The sequence below is a fragment of the Aquarana catesbeiana genome, linkage group LG04 (genome assembly GCF_042186555.1).
Source record: "Aquarana catesbeiana isolate 2022-GZ linkage group LG04, ASM4218655v1, whole genome shotgun sequence".
Classification (NCBI taxonomy): Eukaryota; Metazoa; Chordata; class Amphibia; order Anura; family Ranidae; genus Aquarana; species Aquarana catesbeiana.
In genome coordinates, this window is record NC_133327.1 from 266218437 (window position 1) to 266236102 (window position 17666).

General features: G+C 40.9%; 1 protein-coding gene across 1 annotated transcript in view; it reads right to left on the minus strand.

The window, feature by feature from the left end:
* Positions 1-732: 732 nt before the first annotated feature.
* PRSS56 (serine protease 56) overlaps positions 733-17666 on the minus strand; it is a 39063-nt gene continuing 22129 nt past the window's right edge. The window contains exons 12-17 of the mRNA XM_073629110.1: positions 15188-15284; positions 13648-13807; positions 7872-8007; positions 5674-5751; positions 5024-5130; positions 733-1496 (exon numbers count right to left, since the gene is read on the minus strand). Coding sequence (XP_073485211.1) covers positions 1323-1496; positions 5024-5130; positions 5674-5751; positions 7872-8007; positions 13648-13807; positions 15188-15284 — 752 coding nt within the window. The 3' untranslated portion in view covers positions 733-1322. The remainder of the gene's footprint in view (positions 1497-5023; positions 5131-5673; positions 5752-7871; positions 8008-13647; positions 13808-15187; positions 15285-17666) is intronic.

Genomic DNA, 17666 nt, shown 5'->3' on the forward strand with positions numbered 1-17666 from the left:
CAAAGAGGGTGATTTCAGTAAAACTGATTTTGATTGGTCACCTACCCCTACTTATGTACACAACCAGACCATGTTACAACACTAGCTATGAATAAGCACCAACATATGGTGTGAAACGCGTTAGTTATCCAGCTCTGCCTCTGTACCATATGGACTGAATTTTGGATTTTAAATTATCAATAGAAGTGTTGTATCAGTGTGCGGCCGTCCAGGACTCCTCTTTGCTTCTTGTTCCATTGCAGAGCCTGCACCTGGGAGCCTTGATAGGGCGTGTGCTTCAGGGAGCTCTCATCTGGAGCGCCAACATTTATTCTTGTCTTGTTGTTTATTTCCTTAACTTTTCTCTTTCAGGTTGGTTTGGTTTTTGTTGTGGTCAAGGTGGTGCCGTATGGGGTCTGAAATCCCATGTGGTTTGTCCAAGGGACAAGGGCATTTCAACACTACCAGAAAGCACCAAAGCTTTGCTTGTCTGAATGGTCTAGCATTTGGGTGTAACACGGGGGCTGCTGCAGGTATGTCTGACAGCAGATTTTTTTTTTCATGACAGGTTTGCTTTAACAACCATTTAATTGGATCATCGCTACTTTTTCTAATCAATACATGTTTCAAGCAACAAATTAAGTTGTTTTCCAGAATATTATTCATTCGGAAACTTTGCATTTAATGTACAGATAGGCAGTTCAGAAATACAAGAATTATTTGTGGAAAGTGCACATTCCTGTTCTTCTGTATCAAAAAGATGTTACTGAATTAGAGAAGCCAAACCATGCTTGTGTAGAGAATAAGGTAGGGAGAGCTGCAGATATCTTCCATTGTCACATTTTAATCATAGTGCATAAAATACAAATACTATAGCATTCATAGTGCAATGGATTTCAAGTGTACAAATCATGCTTGGTCCTTGAAGTGCAGTTATAAATACTAAGCATACTGTTTCAATGTCCATTTAACTTTTCTCTTTCAATTTGGTTCACCACAGAAACAGGTAATGGGGTAGCATATGATTTAGAATCTTGACAATTAAAAAAGCTTAACTCTTGCCATTTAAAATTTGGTTAGAATTAAAAATTAAATAAAATATTTCTTTGTTTTGTTAGAGTTCAAAGGTCCAGCATCTTCATTGTCTAATTTGCCCTTAGAGACAACTGACAAACATATTATTCACTTGCACTAATCACAGTGTACAAGTGTACCGTGGTGATGTGTAGCCACAGCCTTCCCTTTGAGCTCCTTAAATGAACAAGCAAAATAGATTTACTACCCTTTGTCCAAATTAGATCTTTGTTTTCTTTTTCATGTTATTTGATGTAACATTGAGCTTCTTAAGTCTTTAAGGTGTCCATTGAGAGAGCAATGAGTCCTGGCATTGTACGGTAAAAAGAACTATTTTCCAGACCAACAAGACTGATAAATGATATGGACTTCCCAGCCACACAAACTCGAACCCGAGCTCTATACAAGCCTTTCCCATTTTTTGACCCAAGGTCCACCAGGATCTGAAAGAATGAAGATATAAAGAACCGTTATTTCTGTCAATGTGACCAATATTATATTTGTTTATTTAATGCTTATATTACAAAAGATTGGCAGGACGAAGAAAATATTTTATGTTAAAATAGTATTTGTCTCAGTGTACCTAAACCACATAACCTTCATGTTGTTTTGTACTCTGGAATGAACTATCTTGGAAAAAAACTAAACCAGGTTATCAGGTAACCTCAGAAGGTTTATGACCATGCTTAATACAAACCTAAAGGGGTATAAACAGTTTATTCTTCCACGTGCAATCAATAACAGGCACCTGCAGGTATTTACAGTACATGTGAGTCAGTTTTTCTTCTAGAGCACCTAAACATATGTCTTTTTAAGAGGCGAATACCAGCTTGAACTACGAACTTGGCCCGATGACCTTTCATGCCTCCATAATGCTCCACCAACATGATGTGTGGCTTCACTTAACTAAGGCACCATAGTAGGGACAAGGTTACCGATTTCCTAGCATAATATTTGCACACTAGAGTGTCCTGTTGGAAGGACAACAGCATGTAATATAAAGTACTGCAAACTATATACTGTATGCATTATACTTATCTATGCAACAGGTAGTGCTGTAGTATTATAGTAGTATAGTATGTATTCTATGATATAACAGGATGTATTGTCTATCTATGTTCAATGTACTTGTTTGTTGTTCTCTTCCTGTCTCCATGATGTAAAGATATGTACTGCAATCCTCCATGAAAGAAAAGCATATTGCTGTATACAAGAAGCTTCCAGAGCATAATTTAATACCCTGCTAACAGGTTATGCGTCCCAGGCACCCAGCAGCACCCAGGCACTGGAAAGAGAACTCTGCAACTCAGTGAGTACAGTGAATACTGTATACAAGCTACTGAAAGATGACAAGTGGTTCAGATGTGAAGTTTGCAATAGCAAGCTGAACAATGCGAATTACCAGCTGTGGAAGTTCAAGCTAGAAATGCTTTTTAGCATTGATGACTTGTGGCAAGTGCTGAATACAGACAGATCCACAAACTGAGAGACGGCAGACTGGGACAGGAAGGATAGACAGGCAGAGGCAACCATAAGCTTATTAGTGGAAGATGCTTATTCACATAAGAACAGAGAGAAGAAGATTGAAGTTATCGTCTCAACCAATCTCAGAAAATCTCAGAAATCTTGGAACAATTCAATATGCAAGATGCAAAGGAAGTGAAAACTCCTATGGAACCAGGCTATCAAAAGAGCAATGAACCAGAAAACATGCTACCCAACAATGACATGCTATATGTTGACACTGTAACAAGACCAGACATAGCCGCAACAGTGGGCATACTATGCAGGAAAGTCTCAGCTCCCTGTCAGTGTGACTGGAACACAGTAAAAAGAGTGATACAATACCTTAAAGGAACCATTCAGATGAAATTACGGTTACCAGCAACATCCAATCCAAAACTGGTCGGATATGTGGATGCTGATTGGGCCATTGACTGCACAGACCGCAAATCCACAAGTGGATTTATCTTACAGTATGGAGAAGGAACCATAAGTTGGTTTAGTCAAAAGCAAGTAGCTGCCGCTCTATCTTCAACTGAAGCAGAGTACATTGCAGCAGCATAAGCATGTCAAGAAGCGATATGGATTTGTCAACTTTTTGTGGACATTGGGATAGACATGTCAAAACCAATTCCCATTTTTGAAGACAACCAGGGATGTATAAAGCTTACACAATCAGAAAGGGTCAATCCTAGGACCAAACACATCAACGTCAAGTATCACCTACTGAGGAACAATCAAGAGCAAGGTGTTATTGACATTCAATACTGTCCATCAGAGGAGATGACTGCTGATGCACTCAGCTAGCCTTTGTTGAAGGAACATCATAGTTATTTCCGGAAGAAGCTGAATATAATTTGACAAACCACATGCTGTTGAGAAGGGTGTTGGAAGGACAACAGCATGTAATGTAAAGTACTGTGAACTATATACTGTATGCATTATACTTATCTATGCAGCAGGTGGCGCTGCTGTAATATAGTGTTATAGTATGTATTCTATGATATAATAGGATGTATTATCTGTGTTCAATGCACTTGTTTGTTGTTCTCTTCCTGTCTCCATGATGTAAAGATATGTACTGCAATCCTCCATGAAAGTAAAGTGTATTGCTGTCTACAAGAAGCTTCCAACGCATAATTCAATACCCTGTTAACATGTCCCAGTTTGGGGATTCAGAACACTTTAAAAGAAAATGTATACTATATTCAGACAGAGAGAGGTGCCTGCTATGGCTTCCTTTTAACATATTACAAAATTTAAACCTTAACATGTAAACCATAACACATCTATGAACTGGAGCATCTCACTAAGTGTTAAGAAAAAAGCAGGAGCTGTTTGATGACTTGGGTGATGATGTAATGTCTATGGTGCACTTGTAGACATCACCAATGCAGACTCATTAATAATCAGGCAGGTTAGAAAACCTTGTTCAATTCCTGTTTTCCTTGATAAGCTGGTGTTGGAGGTTTAAGTAATACTCTTTAATCTTTCTCCCTAGCCCTCCATGTTAACAGGTAAGCAAGGATACTTGAGGTGAGTGTGTCCAACTGCAATCTCGTGTATTTGGCTAACCAGAAAGTTGGTTGCTGACCTTGAATGTTGCCAGCACATAGTTGGCACTAGCCTGGAGAAATTGTTGTGGTTGATATGATCTCTCTGAGAGGTATTACTTTATATACCATGCAAGCACCTAAAGTGAAAGAAAAGCCTAACACTAGCTATTCGTAAAAAAAGTTCCCTCCCCCCTCCTCCTACCTATCCTGCATATTTTGTGTAAAAAAAGATCTGTGTACTTTTTTTTTTTAAATCCAGTCCGGTCACATGATCCTGCAGCTCCTGCTTCCCTGTGCAAGGGAGCACTCGATAACAGCTCTGAATTCCAGGAGCCGTGACGTCACCCATAGCCCAACTGTTGCAGGAGCTCACTCCTCTCCCCTCTCTTCTCACTGATACAGGGAAGCTGGAGTTGCAGGATCATGTGTCAGGATTAGAGTGGATTAAAAATTACAAAGTACACAGATGACTGTCACACAGGGTATGCGGGAAGGGAGAGGTAACATTTTAAAAATAGTTAGTGTTAGGCTTTTCTTCCATTTTAAAGTATATGTAAGACCAAAGCTTTTTCTATCAGGGTTTTTTTTATGCCTTTACTTTTAAAATGTCAAGCTGGCTATGAAAAAAAAAAACAGGGATACGAGAAAAAAAAAAAAAATCACATCTTTATGGCATTAAGTCCCACCACTTAAATAAGAAGAATCATAATGAATCATGCTTTATCAGCAAAATTATAATAAAACACTTTGAGGCCTTCATATGTCTAGTGAGGCAATGCCATTTTTCTGATATGACTGTGTGCTACCCATGCATAGACTGTTGCACAATTATTTGTCTTGTGAAGCAATATTTAGCCACCTTTAGTGACCAGAAAATTAATAATAAGTAGGCACTGATTTTCCATTCTCACCTCCTGGAACTTCATTGACAGCTCTCTTTCTGGTACTTGCAAGATCCACTTGTACTTCTCTTTAACAGACTCAACTTCACTAAGTGCTTCTGCCACATGTTGGCAACCTGTGCAGTATTGACATGTCAAGTTTAAGTTAGGCATCTACTAAAGAATGGAATACTGTAAGCACTCTCTAATATACACTACCCATGTGCTGGAAATTAAAAAAGTGAATCAATGAATGATTTGGAAAATTGCAGAAGAACTGCTGATTTGGAAAGGGTTCCTCAAAATACTTGTGTATGTCAAAAAGTACGAACACAGCTAGAATAATAATGCAGCCAATCAACACTAATGATAAACCAGTGTTAGTTGGACACTCACAGATACAGGTAAACTGGTGAATTCTAATCCACAAATGTGTTTACAGTTCACCCATTAACACACAAGTGGCCAATTGCACCTTTACGAAGAACCCTTACTAATTTGTAGTCCTGAGTTTGTTTCTACAAACAAAAACATCCCCTGGGGCCAGGCCCAGGATGATTAAACCCACAGCTGGCTTCAAATTTCCTATTTATTTTGTTAAAGAATAGCAATAACTATTTATTCACACAGAATTAACAATGTATTTACAAGTATGGTGCTCACGACCTGCCGTACAGTACCTTGGAATTCTTTTCTTTCTCCATTGATGCTTGTGAGGTCCCTTTTCTGTAGCTGAGAATGATCAGGAACTACATCTTCTGTTAAAAAAACATGAATCAATATATGATAATGGTTTCCAGGCAAAAGGTCAATGAGCTATTATTGTTATCTAGACAACTCTGCCACATGCTAAAAGGAGATTCACTCATTTTCCCTGCTTGATACTTATACCATAGTCCTGTGTAATCATCTGTTGCTTTATTCCAGAGAACACCTAACAGCGTAAATGTAAATGCACTTCTTGAAGCTTTTGCTATGTAACTTACTCTTTGTCCTACATCACCAATACAATTCATTTTCAGGCAGGTCTGATTCTGATTGATAGTCATCAAAAGATTCTTAGAACAGTACTGACCTTTTTTTTAACAATTTATTTTTAATTTGAGAAAACAAGGTGCCTACTGTGGGTGTGTTTGTGAATAAGTCCCCTACACCATAAGCAAGAGGATCTTAGATCACCAAAATACTGACCAAATTTGACTTGAGTGTTCCTTTTAGGTCACCAAATCTTTCTGTAACAGGTACAACTATGTTCCCAATTTTTATCCTGGGGCTGAGGAAGTACAAAGAGGGCATATATACGATTGATTCCAGTTCTCCTATAGTCCCCTGGATATAATGATCCATTATTATGGATCCCATCTGAAGCCCAATCCTTCTTTTGAATACTAATAACTTTATCTCTGCAAATGTGATGTTACAGCTGTGGAGATGTTACTGAAATTGGGGGTAGCATAAGACAAAAGAATAAGCCAGTTTCTTTTGTGGTGGTTCATTCTTCCTTTTTCATGGATAAAATACCCTTGCATCCTTACTGACTGTGCCTGTGTATGCTGCCCTTTTGCCCTCAAAGTGTAGTAACAAATAGGAACCAAAAAAATAAATATGGTTACTGTACTGTACTGTAAGATTTATTCTAATTGGCTGCTATCCTTATTGTTATACGCACATAGTCATTGCCCTGATTTATTAACTACTTGTTACTGTAGGGGGCGGGGGCGGGGGCCGCTCTGTGCCAGATCAGGTACATGTACGTGATCCAGCATTTCGGGGGTAGGGGGGCAAATGTGCGCCCACTGCCCCGTCTGTGCTGTGATTCATAGTTACATAGTTAGTCTGGTTGAAAAAAGACCAAAGTCCATCAAGTTCAACCAATTAAAGAGGGGGAAAAAAAATTTCCAAAATAAATATATACAATCCTTTACCCACAGTTAATCCAGAGGGAGGCAAAAAACCCCAGCAAAGCATGAACCGATTTGCTCCAGCAGGGGAAAAATTCCTTCCGGATCCCCGAGTGGCAATTGGATATTCCTGGATCAACTTTATCTATAAATGATTTGGTACAGCACAAGCGAGACCCGCTGACTGGCTCAGCGAATCACAGTACAAAATTCGGGGTTTACTAACAACATAAGGCTTTGAACATGGAGTAGAGATGTGACTGTTATTTTTTCCCTGCAAACAGAGGGAAAAATCAGCCACACCTACTAGTAAAAGCAGCACATACTCACACATTACACTTGTTAGTCACACAGTTAACCTTTTATCGCCCCTAGCTGTTAACCCCTTCCCGGCCAATGTAATTAGTACAGTGACAGTGTATATTCAGTTCCCACCCAGTGTCAGGTAGTGTCAGATTTCTTGCTGCACTATCACAGTCCCACTATAAGTCGCTGATCACCGGTATTACTAGTATATAAAAAAAAGAAAAAATCCAGTATAAATACCATCTTTTGTAGCAGCGATCACTTTCATGCAAACCAATTAATTTACACTTACTGGGATTTTTTTTTTTTTTACCAAAGACATGATGCATGCATACATTTTGACCTAAATTTATAAAGACATTTTTTTATTGGATATGTTTTATAACAGAAAGTAAAAAATATTGTTTTTTTTTTTCTGTGTTTTGGCAGTTATGTAAGAAAAAAGAAAAAACCCAGTAGTCATCAAATACTAACAAAAGAAAGCTCTATTTGTGTGGAAAAAAAATGTAAAAATTTAATTTGTGTACAGCGTTGCATGACCGTGCAATTGCCAGTTAAAGTAGCAAAAAAAATGCCCTGGTCATAAAGGGGGTAAAACCTTCTGAAGCTCAAGTGGTTAATTAAGCCTGATAGTTTTTCATTAGCTAAAAGGGGCAAAAAAAATACAGTACCTAGATTTGATGCTGCAGCATCCTGTGATACAGAAAGATCATCTATGAGAACACCTTCACTTCTGAGCTGTGACTTCAGGCTGTGAATGGCTCGCCATCCCTCTTCTTTCAGCTCTTGAACTTCATCATCATTTGTCTGAAATGTCAAGAAAGCACAATTCTACTTGATACTTTTTTAATGTAGTTGTTTCATGACAGAAGCATTGGGCTTGTTAAATGACCTGTGGGCAACACATTGGAAGAATAAAAACTTTTAAAGTGCTGAGTGCTGGTTTTCATCAGCATTTACTTTAGCAACTATATACTTTGAGGCCAACAAAGATAATCCATAGGAAATTCTGTACAGCTTTCTAATACCTGGTGTGAGTATATCATAATATAAACTGTCAGAAAATTACAGAATTTTCAGGTGCTTTCTGATTGTTGTTTCCACAATCTGCATGAATACAGCGGAACCTTGGATTGCGAGTAACGCGGTTAACGAGCATTTCGCAATACGAGCACTATATTTTTAAAGATCGTAACTTGGTTTGCGAGTGTTGTCTCGCAAAACGAGCATGATTCAGGCCAAAGCGGTGTGCAGTACCGCTTTTGGCCTGAGTGGGGGGGGGGGGGGGGGGGGCCGGAGTGGAGCAGAGCCGAAAGGCCCGAGGACACTTTGGCTGACCTCGGCAAATCTCGGGTAGGAAGTCTTTCCGAGGTTTGCCGAAGTCCACCGAAGTGTCCTCTGGCCTTTTTGGACGTTTCCAAGGATCTCCGGGGCCCCCCCCGCCTCTGGCCGCATGCAGTATTGCATCCCATTGAAGTCAATGCAGAACAAATTATTTTCGTTTCCATTGACTTCAATGGGAAAACTTGCTTTGATATGTGAGTACTTTGGATTAAGAGCATACTCCTGGAACAGATTATGCTCCTAATCAGAGGTTCCATGTATTTCCACTTTTACAGCACAATTTGAGAAACCCCCACTATATATTTGTTATGTCTTCCCATTCATATAGCCTACCTAAAATAATTTAAAATATGCATGTCTTATTTACAACTGACAATGAAGCTCTGCCAGCACATTACATACAAAGTTAATTATGGTAAACATACCTACACCCCAGCCCCCTCTTTAAATAGAAGGGAAAAGCTAAATACACTTATTAGCAGCAATGTTTTAATATTATTTCAAAGTTACGCTATATAAATAGGAGCATTTAACAAACATAAAGGAGGAGTTATCCTAATTTGACTGCAAAGTATCTATAGCCAAAGCTTTTTTTTGTTTTGGATAGAGTAAAGAAGGGTTAAAACCCCTGTCAGGTTATTTTTTTTAGTACCTGTAACATGTAACATGTCCTTTAGGACATGTAACAGAAAGTTAGAGGAAATGTCCCAAAGAGGAGGGAATTCTTCTCTTAGACAGTTGTCTCCAGGATAGGTCTCCCTATTGGGAGATTTCCCTTTGTTTTGGGGACAATTCTAAAATTTTGGACTTCCTACCACTTTCTGTTTAGGTAACAATAGACATCAGGACAAACAATAGACATCAGGACAAACAGAGTGGTGAATCTTTCCAGTGGGGACAGAGATGACAGTAAAGACTATCCAAAATGTAAAAAAAGGTTTTGTCTGGAGATACACTTAAAAGCTGAACTGTGGGCTATGAAATATAATGTAAATACAAGTGCCAGGCGTATTTTTAAAGCAGAGCTCCACCCAAAAGGGGAAGCTCCTCTTGTTTGCACCCTCCCCCTCCTCTCCACTGCCACATTTGGCACTTTTTGAAAGGGAACGAGTACCTGGTTTTGACAGATACCTGCTCCCACTTCCGTGTAAGATTGCCGTTAGCGATCTTCGAGTAAGTCGGGCCCCTCCGGTTCTCCGCGCTGCCTTCTGGGACACAGGCAGGTCCCAGAACACAGCGGGATAATTCAAAATGTGCAGCGTGACTCGCCCATGCTAAAGGCTTCACTGCCAGCCAGAGGCATCCTTAGGGGGTGGCTATTGGGGCTACAGCCCCGAGCCTGGAGCCAAATAGCCCCGAGTCTCTTGTCTACTCTTGGTCACTGGTTGCTCTAGCCGCTTAGCGGCTAGCAACCAGTGCCGTCACTGCCCACTGTGCCCACACTGCCCAGCATTCAAAGCAGGGGAGGATTGCACTTCCTCCTCCTCTGTGCTAGTGCCCGTGGGGCCTGGCCTGCGACTTCTGGACTGGAGCGTCCCGCCGCTGGTCCGGTGGCGGTGTGGAGTGCAAAGCAGCAGGGAGGGGGATACCTCGGCAGCCGGGAAGAGCCCAGGAGGGAGGGAGAGAGAGAGAGAGAAGACACCGCCACCCTGAGCAGCATCCCCAGCGCCTGCACTCCTCCAATCTCAGTCCTCCTCTCCCAACTCGCTGTGAGTGGAACAGGAAGAAGGCTCCAGAAGGCCGGAATTACAAAGGGGACTGCCGTGCCACATCGATCCCTGCTCTGCGCTCGGGCGGGCGGCTCTCCTCCTCTCCTCTAGCTGCCTCCCACACCAGCACCACGGCTGAGCTGCTGCTGCAGGACCTGAACACATGAAGTCTATCTCCTCCTGGTCAGGTAGGTCAGTCAGTGTGTGTATGTCAGGTACCAGGTCAGTGTATGTATGTCAGGTAGGTCAGTGTGTGTCAGGTAGATCAGTGTATGTAGGTCAGTGTGTGTCAGGTATGTCAGTGTATGTAGGTCAGTGTATGTAGGTCAGTGTATGTAGGTCAGTGTGTGTCAGGTAGGTCAGTGTATGTCAGGTAGGTCAGTGTATGTAGGTCAGTGTATGTCAGGTATGTCAGTGTATGTAGGTCAGTGTATATCAGGTAGGTCAGTGTATGTCAGGTAGGTCAGTGTATGTAGGTCAGTGTATGTCAGGAAAGGTCAGTGTATGTAGGTCAGTGTATATCAGGTAGGTCAGTGTATGTAGGTCAGTGTATGTCAGGTAGGTCAGTGTGTGTCAGGTAGGTCAGTGTATGTCAGGTAGGTCAGTGTATGTAGGTCAGTGTATATCAGGTAGGTCAGTGTATGTAGGTCAGTGTGTGTCAGGTATGTCAGTGTATGTAGGTCAGTGTATGTCAGGTAGGTCAGTGTATGTAGGTCAGTGTGTGTCAGGTAGGTCAGTGTATGTCAGGTAGGTCAGTGTATGTAGGTCAGTGTATGTCAGGTATGTCAGTGTATGTAGGTCAGTGTATATCAGGTAGGTCAGTGTATGTCAGGTAGGTCAGTGTATGTAGGTCAGTGTATGTCAGGAAAGGTCAGTGTATGTAGGTCAGTGTATATCACGTAGGTCAGTGTATGTAGGTCAGTGTATGTCAGGTAGGTCAGTGTGTGTCAGGTAGGTCAGTGTATGTCAGGTAGGTCAGTGTATGTCAGGTAGGTCAGTGTATATCAGGTAGGTCAGTGTATGTAGGTCAGTGTGTGTCAGGTATGTCAGTGTATGTAGGTCAGTGTATGTCAGGTAGGTCAGTGTATGTAGGTCAGTGTATGTAGGTCAGTGTGTGTCAGGTAGGTCAGTGTATGTCAGGTAGGTCAGTGTATGTAGGTCAGTGTATGTCAGGTATGTCAGTGTATGTAGGTCAGTGTATATCAGGTAGGTCAGTGTATGTCAGGTAGGTCAGTGTATGTAGGTCAGTGTATGTCAGGAAAGGTCAGTGTATGTAGGTCAGTGTATATCAGGTAGGTCAGTGTATGTAGGTCAGTGTATGTCAGGTAGGTCAGTGTGTGTCAGGTAGGTCAGTGTATGTCAGGTAGGTCAGTGTATGTAGGTCAGTGTATATCAGGTAGGTCAGTGTATGTAGGTCAGTGTGTGTCAGGTATTTCAGTGTATGTAGGTCAGTGTATGTCAGTGTGTGTCAGGTAGGTCAGTGTATGTCAGGTAGGTCAGTGTATGTAGGTCAGTGTATATCAGGTAAGTCAGTGTATGTAGGTCAGTGTATGTCAGGTAGGTCAGTGTATGTAGGTCAGTGTATGTCAGGTAGGTCAGTGTATGTAGGTCAGTGTATATCAGGTAGGTCAGTGTATGTAGGTCAGTGTATGTTGGGTAGGTCAGTGTGTGTCGGGTAGGTCAGTGTATGTAGGTCAGTGTGTGTCAGGTAGGTCAGTGTATGTAGGTCAGTGTGTGTCAGGTATGTCAGTGTATGTAGGTCAGTGTGTGTCAGGTATGTCAGTGTATGTAGGTCAGTGTATGTCAGGTAGGTCAGTGTATGTCAGGTAGGTCAGTGTATGTAGGTCAGTGTGTGTCAGGTAGGTCAGTGTATGTCAGGTAGCTCAGTATATGTAGGTCAGTGTGTGTCAGGTAGGTCAGTGTGTGTAGGTCAGTGTATATCAGGTAGGTCAGTGTATGTCAGGTAGGTCAGTGTGTGTAGGTCAGTGTATATCAGGTAGGTCAGTGTATGTATGTCGGGTAGGTCAGTGTGTGTCAGGTAGGTCAGTGTATGTAGGTCAGGTAGGTAGGTCAGTTTAGTGGTCAGCATTGATGGGCACTTGTAAGCCAAGCAGCAACCAGCGTGTGAGCTTACCCCCTGCACACAACCACACAAACCCATCGTCCAGCCAAAAAACCCAGCGCCACTAGAGCCCCCCCCCCCGTGCTGGCCTTGGACTTCGGGCTGAAGCCCCTGGTCTTTTTGCTACCTAGCAACCCCTGCTGCCAGCTTCCCTTAGTGAAGATGTCAGTGCCTGTACCTGAAGCTAATTGAAGAATTGGCTTGGGTGTGGACATCGGTGGATCCCTGGACAGGTAAGTGTCTTTATATTAAAAGCTAGCAGCTACAGTATTTGTAGCTGCTGACATTGTTTTTGCCCAGACTGGAGCTCCTCTTTAAGGTCGGTATACACGGGCCGAATATCGGCTAGTTCAACAGAAACCGGTCAACATTCGGCCCGTGTGTACAGCAGCCTGTCCGACAAAAGTCTGTCCAAGGATCAGTTTTTATTGAACAGGCATGCTGAAAAACCAGCATCTGATCAGCGCTTGCAGCCAATGACTGCAAGTGCTGATCAATGTGTTCTGGTGAAAGGGGCAGCCCCCCTGTCAGATCACAATAGCTGAGCGGGGGAGATCTTTGCACTAACATCACTTCAGTTAGTACAGAGATCTGTCAATTTCTTTTTGTTCACCCCGCTGGGCTGAACAAAAAAAAGAGCCCAGTGTGTACTTGACATTACTTCAACCCTGGCATTTATACATTTCTTCCAAATCTGTGCATTAATCCAGCATGAAGCAACTCCTTTATTTTCCCTGTCCAGGAACTTCCAGTAATAAAGACTGTTCTCTCTCCTTGTATCCTCCCTCTGTATTCTTCTGCAGGTAGCCATTAGGAAATGGAGCCTGCTGAGTCCCTCCCACAGCTCTGCTTTCTGCACAGGATATGTACAGCACAGTGATGATATCACCACTTACCACAATACTACAAGGTAATATCTGCGTAATGCGTTTGGTTACACAAAGTGGACTTCTATCCCTTGTGGCTGTTGGGAATGAGGAATATATTCAAAAGAAAGTTTTCTGCATCTGACAATGCAGCGCTCAGGACCTAAGTGATCTATCACCAGGTTCAAGCATGTGTCACTTGGGAGATATACCTAGTCATATCCAAATAATCGGTTTCAGAAAAAGGGCATAAATTGTGAAGGTATGATGCAACATCAGAGGTAGCCTGCCATGTAAGTTGTGGGTTACTTTCCTCTAGTCTAGACCTGCAAAAGCTAAAACACTAATTTCACCCAAGCATTAGAAACGTGATCTTTTCTTTAAATTATAGTGCCTGTCTTCTTACATCCAGTAGCAGTTGTTCCTCCAGTCCTAGAATGTCTTTGCCCACCAGGTTCTCCTCTAGTGAATTCAAAGGAGCCATACTGTGAAGAACAGAAACCCAATCTTCCAACTCAGGACTCAGATCTGGAAACAGGGATTCAAACACTATGTTCTGTGGTTTTCTGGAAGTATGATGAAGAAAAACAAGATTTATTAGTTAAGTTTGTATTTTAGTCATTGAGACAAATTATAAACCACTTTGAGTAAATAGTTACTATTTCACGATTTCAAGTAATAGTATATAGTTTTAATAAAATGAATGCAGAACAGTTTTAATCTCTGGAGCTATTTTTGTCCTGTCAAGCAGTCTTTGCTTCCAATTACCCATAATACCATTTTACCAATAACATAAAATAACTAATCTAATTACTATAAAACAGCACTTCCATAAGTTCCACCTTGTGACAGACCATCTATTTATGCCCCTATTCTATCATTCTTTTCATTTGACCAGATTCTTACTGTGAACAGCTATTTACACTGTGTTCCATTTTAAAAACCTTTAAAGCATTTGTTTCATTTTTTTTCTTTTTTAAATCAGCACAAGGGATGGTACTTACTTTCGATGGGAAGCATCCATTGTGCATATGGTTGCTGCCTTAGTTGAAATCCAAAGTTTTCTGCCCCCCCCCCCCCCCCCCCCCCCATAACCCCTGCTGGACCTGTCATAGGCACCCATCAAGGGAGCTAATTATCTGATTATGCCCACCCTTTCTGCCCCCCCCCCTTCCCCCAGTCATAGAAGCTGTACTATAGCCTTCATAAATGAAAAGTGCTCAATGAATGGAGGAGGTGAACCATTCAATCATCTGCCTGTCCTTCATTCATAGAACGCATTTTATAAAGGAAGCTATAGTAAACAGTGGCAGCTGCAGCTGGGTCAAAAAAAATTGTGGTTTCAAGGACAACATTAAAAATATATATCATGCATAATCATCATGTATAATATTCCCATCGCACACGTTCCTGGAAATGGCCAAAAATAAACAGGTGCTGTGGTAACTACCAGCTGGAAACTGGTAGCATCATATGTTACCAGTACGTATATCGCCAGCACACTGGGGACCTTTGATACAAAGTCTGAACGTTTATTTAGATGATCACATAAGTAAGGTGCAACATTTTCTGACCACACAGAACCTCTTCTTCAAGCATGTAATATCATCAGTTTATTTTAAGCCTCTTGTAGTATGCTGGCCACACAGGCAAATTTTCAGGAAATTTCAGACACTTTCAATCAGCTTTCAAATTGAAAATTCACAATGCAGATCAATGTCACCAATAGATGCTATCAAAGCTGTGAAACAATTTAAAGTGTAGAGGGTAAGTTACATTGATGCTTTGGTAATTTTTGTAAGCAAAGAGCCTGAGAATTGTCATGTTCATAGAAGCATTAGGACAGGAGCAAAGAAACCCTAGAATTTCCCCAAGTGACTGATCCAGTTAAGGAATTTAAGAACATCAAATTTACTTCATATGTACATATAACTATTACATGTTACCTGTGTGTATCATTTCCAGACTGTGTCTCTGTCCTGTTGTATTCCTGAGAACCGGATTGTACATCCTTATTCATCTCCTCCGTGGCAGAATGCTGCTCTTTTTCAAATAAAAATACAACCATAAGTTTTAATGTATATATATATATATATATATATATATATATATATATATACTGAATATATTATATTATAAATATTTAATAGGTAATATATAATATATAAGCATATGTAATAAAACTGCACACACTATTAGCTTAGTCGTGGTCATAGAGATACAGATGACAAGTGCCACCTACAGTTAGGAAGTTGTAACAAACAGCAAAGCTTTTTCTATCATGTCAGAGATCATTTAATGATTTTTAGAAATCCATGCAAGAGAAGATCAGATTTACCATGGTTAAGTGCAGCTACGCTGACTGTACCCAGTGATTAGGCCATGGATGATTGTGAACCATACCCATAACAAAGCCACTTTTGTAAACTAAAAGTCAATATAATTTGATTCTTGTAATAAGTGCTAGTTCCAGAATAGGTGTGCCACTAATTAGAGATTGCATAGATGCCCTGGAACTAGTACTGGTCCTTGCAGCCCTATGGTAGCCTTCAGCGTAGCACTGAAACCACATGTAAGATTCAATCTGATGGGTTCTAATGATGGCATCCACACTACTATGGTAGGTTGCCCAGTGCAGCAAAGATCTGAATATTGACAACAATAATAGGATAGCATATTGGTTTCCAATAATTAAAGTACAAGTTTTCAAAGAGAACAATGGAGACTGACATTGTTGACTTCCACTCTGAAAGTAATTGTTGCCTGGCTAACTCTTTGGCTTTAAATCCCAACTCTATTTTTTATAGATGGTCCCCTCCAGCCAGTATTGACTACAATACTCACCTGCAATCCTATGCTGTCCCTGCACAAAACCTCTTCTCCACCACAAAATATCTTCAGCCTTCCAAGTTGAATGACTTCCAATATAACGCAGGCCAGAATAATGAGTACAGTGTGAGTGCAGGTGTCATGGACCTGTCCTTCAAAGGGGGCATCACCACAACTTTCATTTGCGGTTTTCTGATGCAGATAGTGGCTCTGACATCATCAAATCAGCGCTGCTCTCTGCATCAGTGAGGATGGCTCAGCCCAGGACCCTGTGGTGTAAAAATGATTGTTCTGTATGTATCTGGAAAATGTAGGTATCAATGAACAAATAGCAAAAAATATACACTAGTGGCTAGGGATGTACTGATACCAGTTTCAAGTACTGACTGATACCAATTACCAATACCTATTTTTAGTGTCATGTGACAGTTTTTTAGGGCTCCTTCACACAATACATGCATGAAAACTAATGGGAAAACCATACAGATTGTACTTGCAGAGACATCAGTTTCATATCAGTTTCACATCAGTTTTCATGTGCGTTTTAGTGAGTTTTTATAGCCTGTTCACATATGTGCAGGCCAGCCGCAGTGCGATTTGATAAAGAGTCCTGTGCGATTTTTAGTCTGGTTCAGGTGTGATTTCAAATCTCATACACTACAATTATCACTGAAATTGCACCTGAACTGATGAACAAAATCGCACCAGACCAGGCTTGAAAACTGCAAACTGGCCGGCACACATATGTGAACCAATTCTGAAGGTATCAGTTTTAGTATCTGAGCATTTGCACGAGTACAAGTACTTGTGCAAATCCTTAGTATCGTATTATACTGGTATTGGTGCAGTGCTACTAGTGGCCATAAGAGAGCAGGGGGTTGGGCTTTAATACTTTCTGAGTTACTAACCCAGAGTGAGTATGCCCATCAGGAACATCAATAAAGTTAAAGGTCATTTTAAGCGAACTTGTTCTGGGTTAGCAACTGAAAGTACTGAAACCAGAAAGTTAACATGACAAACAGGCAACTAGCATTTGACTAGAATGACAAGTCAGCAATAGCAGTGTCCATGTTTCTCATAGAAAAGGTCTCCTTTTAGAAGGACCAGGAGTTGTGAAAGTGGCAGCTGTCTAGTGAGCCACACTCCTTCAATTTACTGTATGTGTTTGCATACTTTGAGCTAGCAGTCAGAGTATTGTCTCCTGTCTACTGCATCAAAGCCAAATGTATTTTAAATTAGAATGTAAACCCCACAACTGAAACTGAATATATTGCAGTATACCAAACTTTAGATGTAATAGCTGTAACAAAGCTCCTAACTGTCCCTGATTTCGAGGGACTGTCCCTGATGTGGGACAGAGTCCCTCTTTCCTCCTTATTTGATTCACATTTTGGTCTGATCTATATAGTTGTATATAAAATATTATTTTTTTGTTATTATATTATTATTAAATAATACTTTTTATCTTTTAAAAAGTGTTTTCCAGTGCTAAACCTTTCATCCAATTTCTAAGTAGCGGCCATTTGTAAATTTCAAAAGCCAGTATAAAGGAATAGTAGTGGTAAAAAACAGCACTTTTGGGTTTAAAGTGGATGT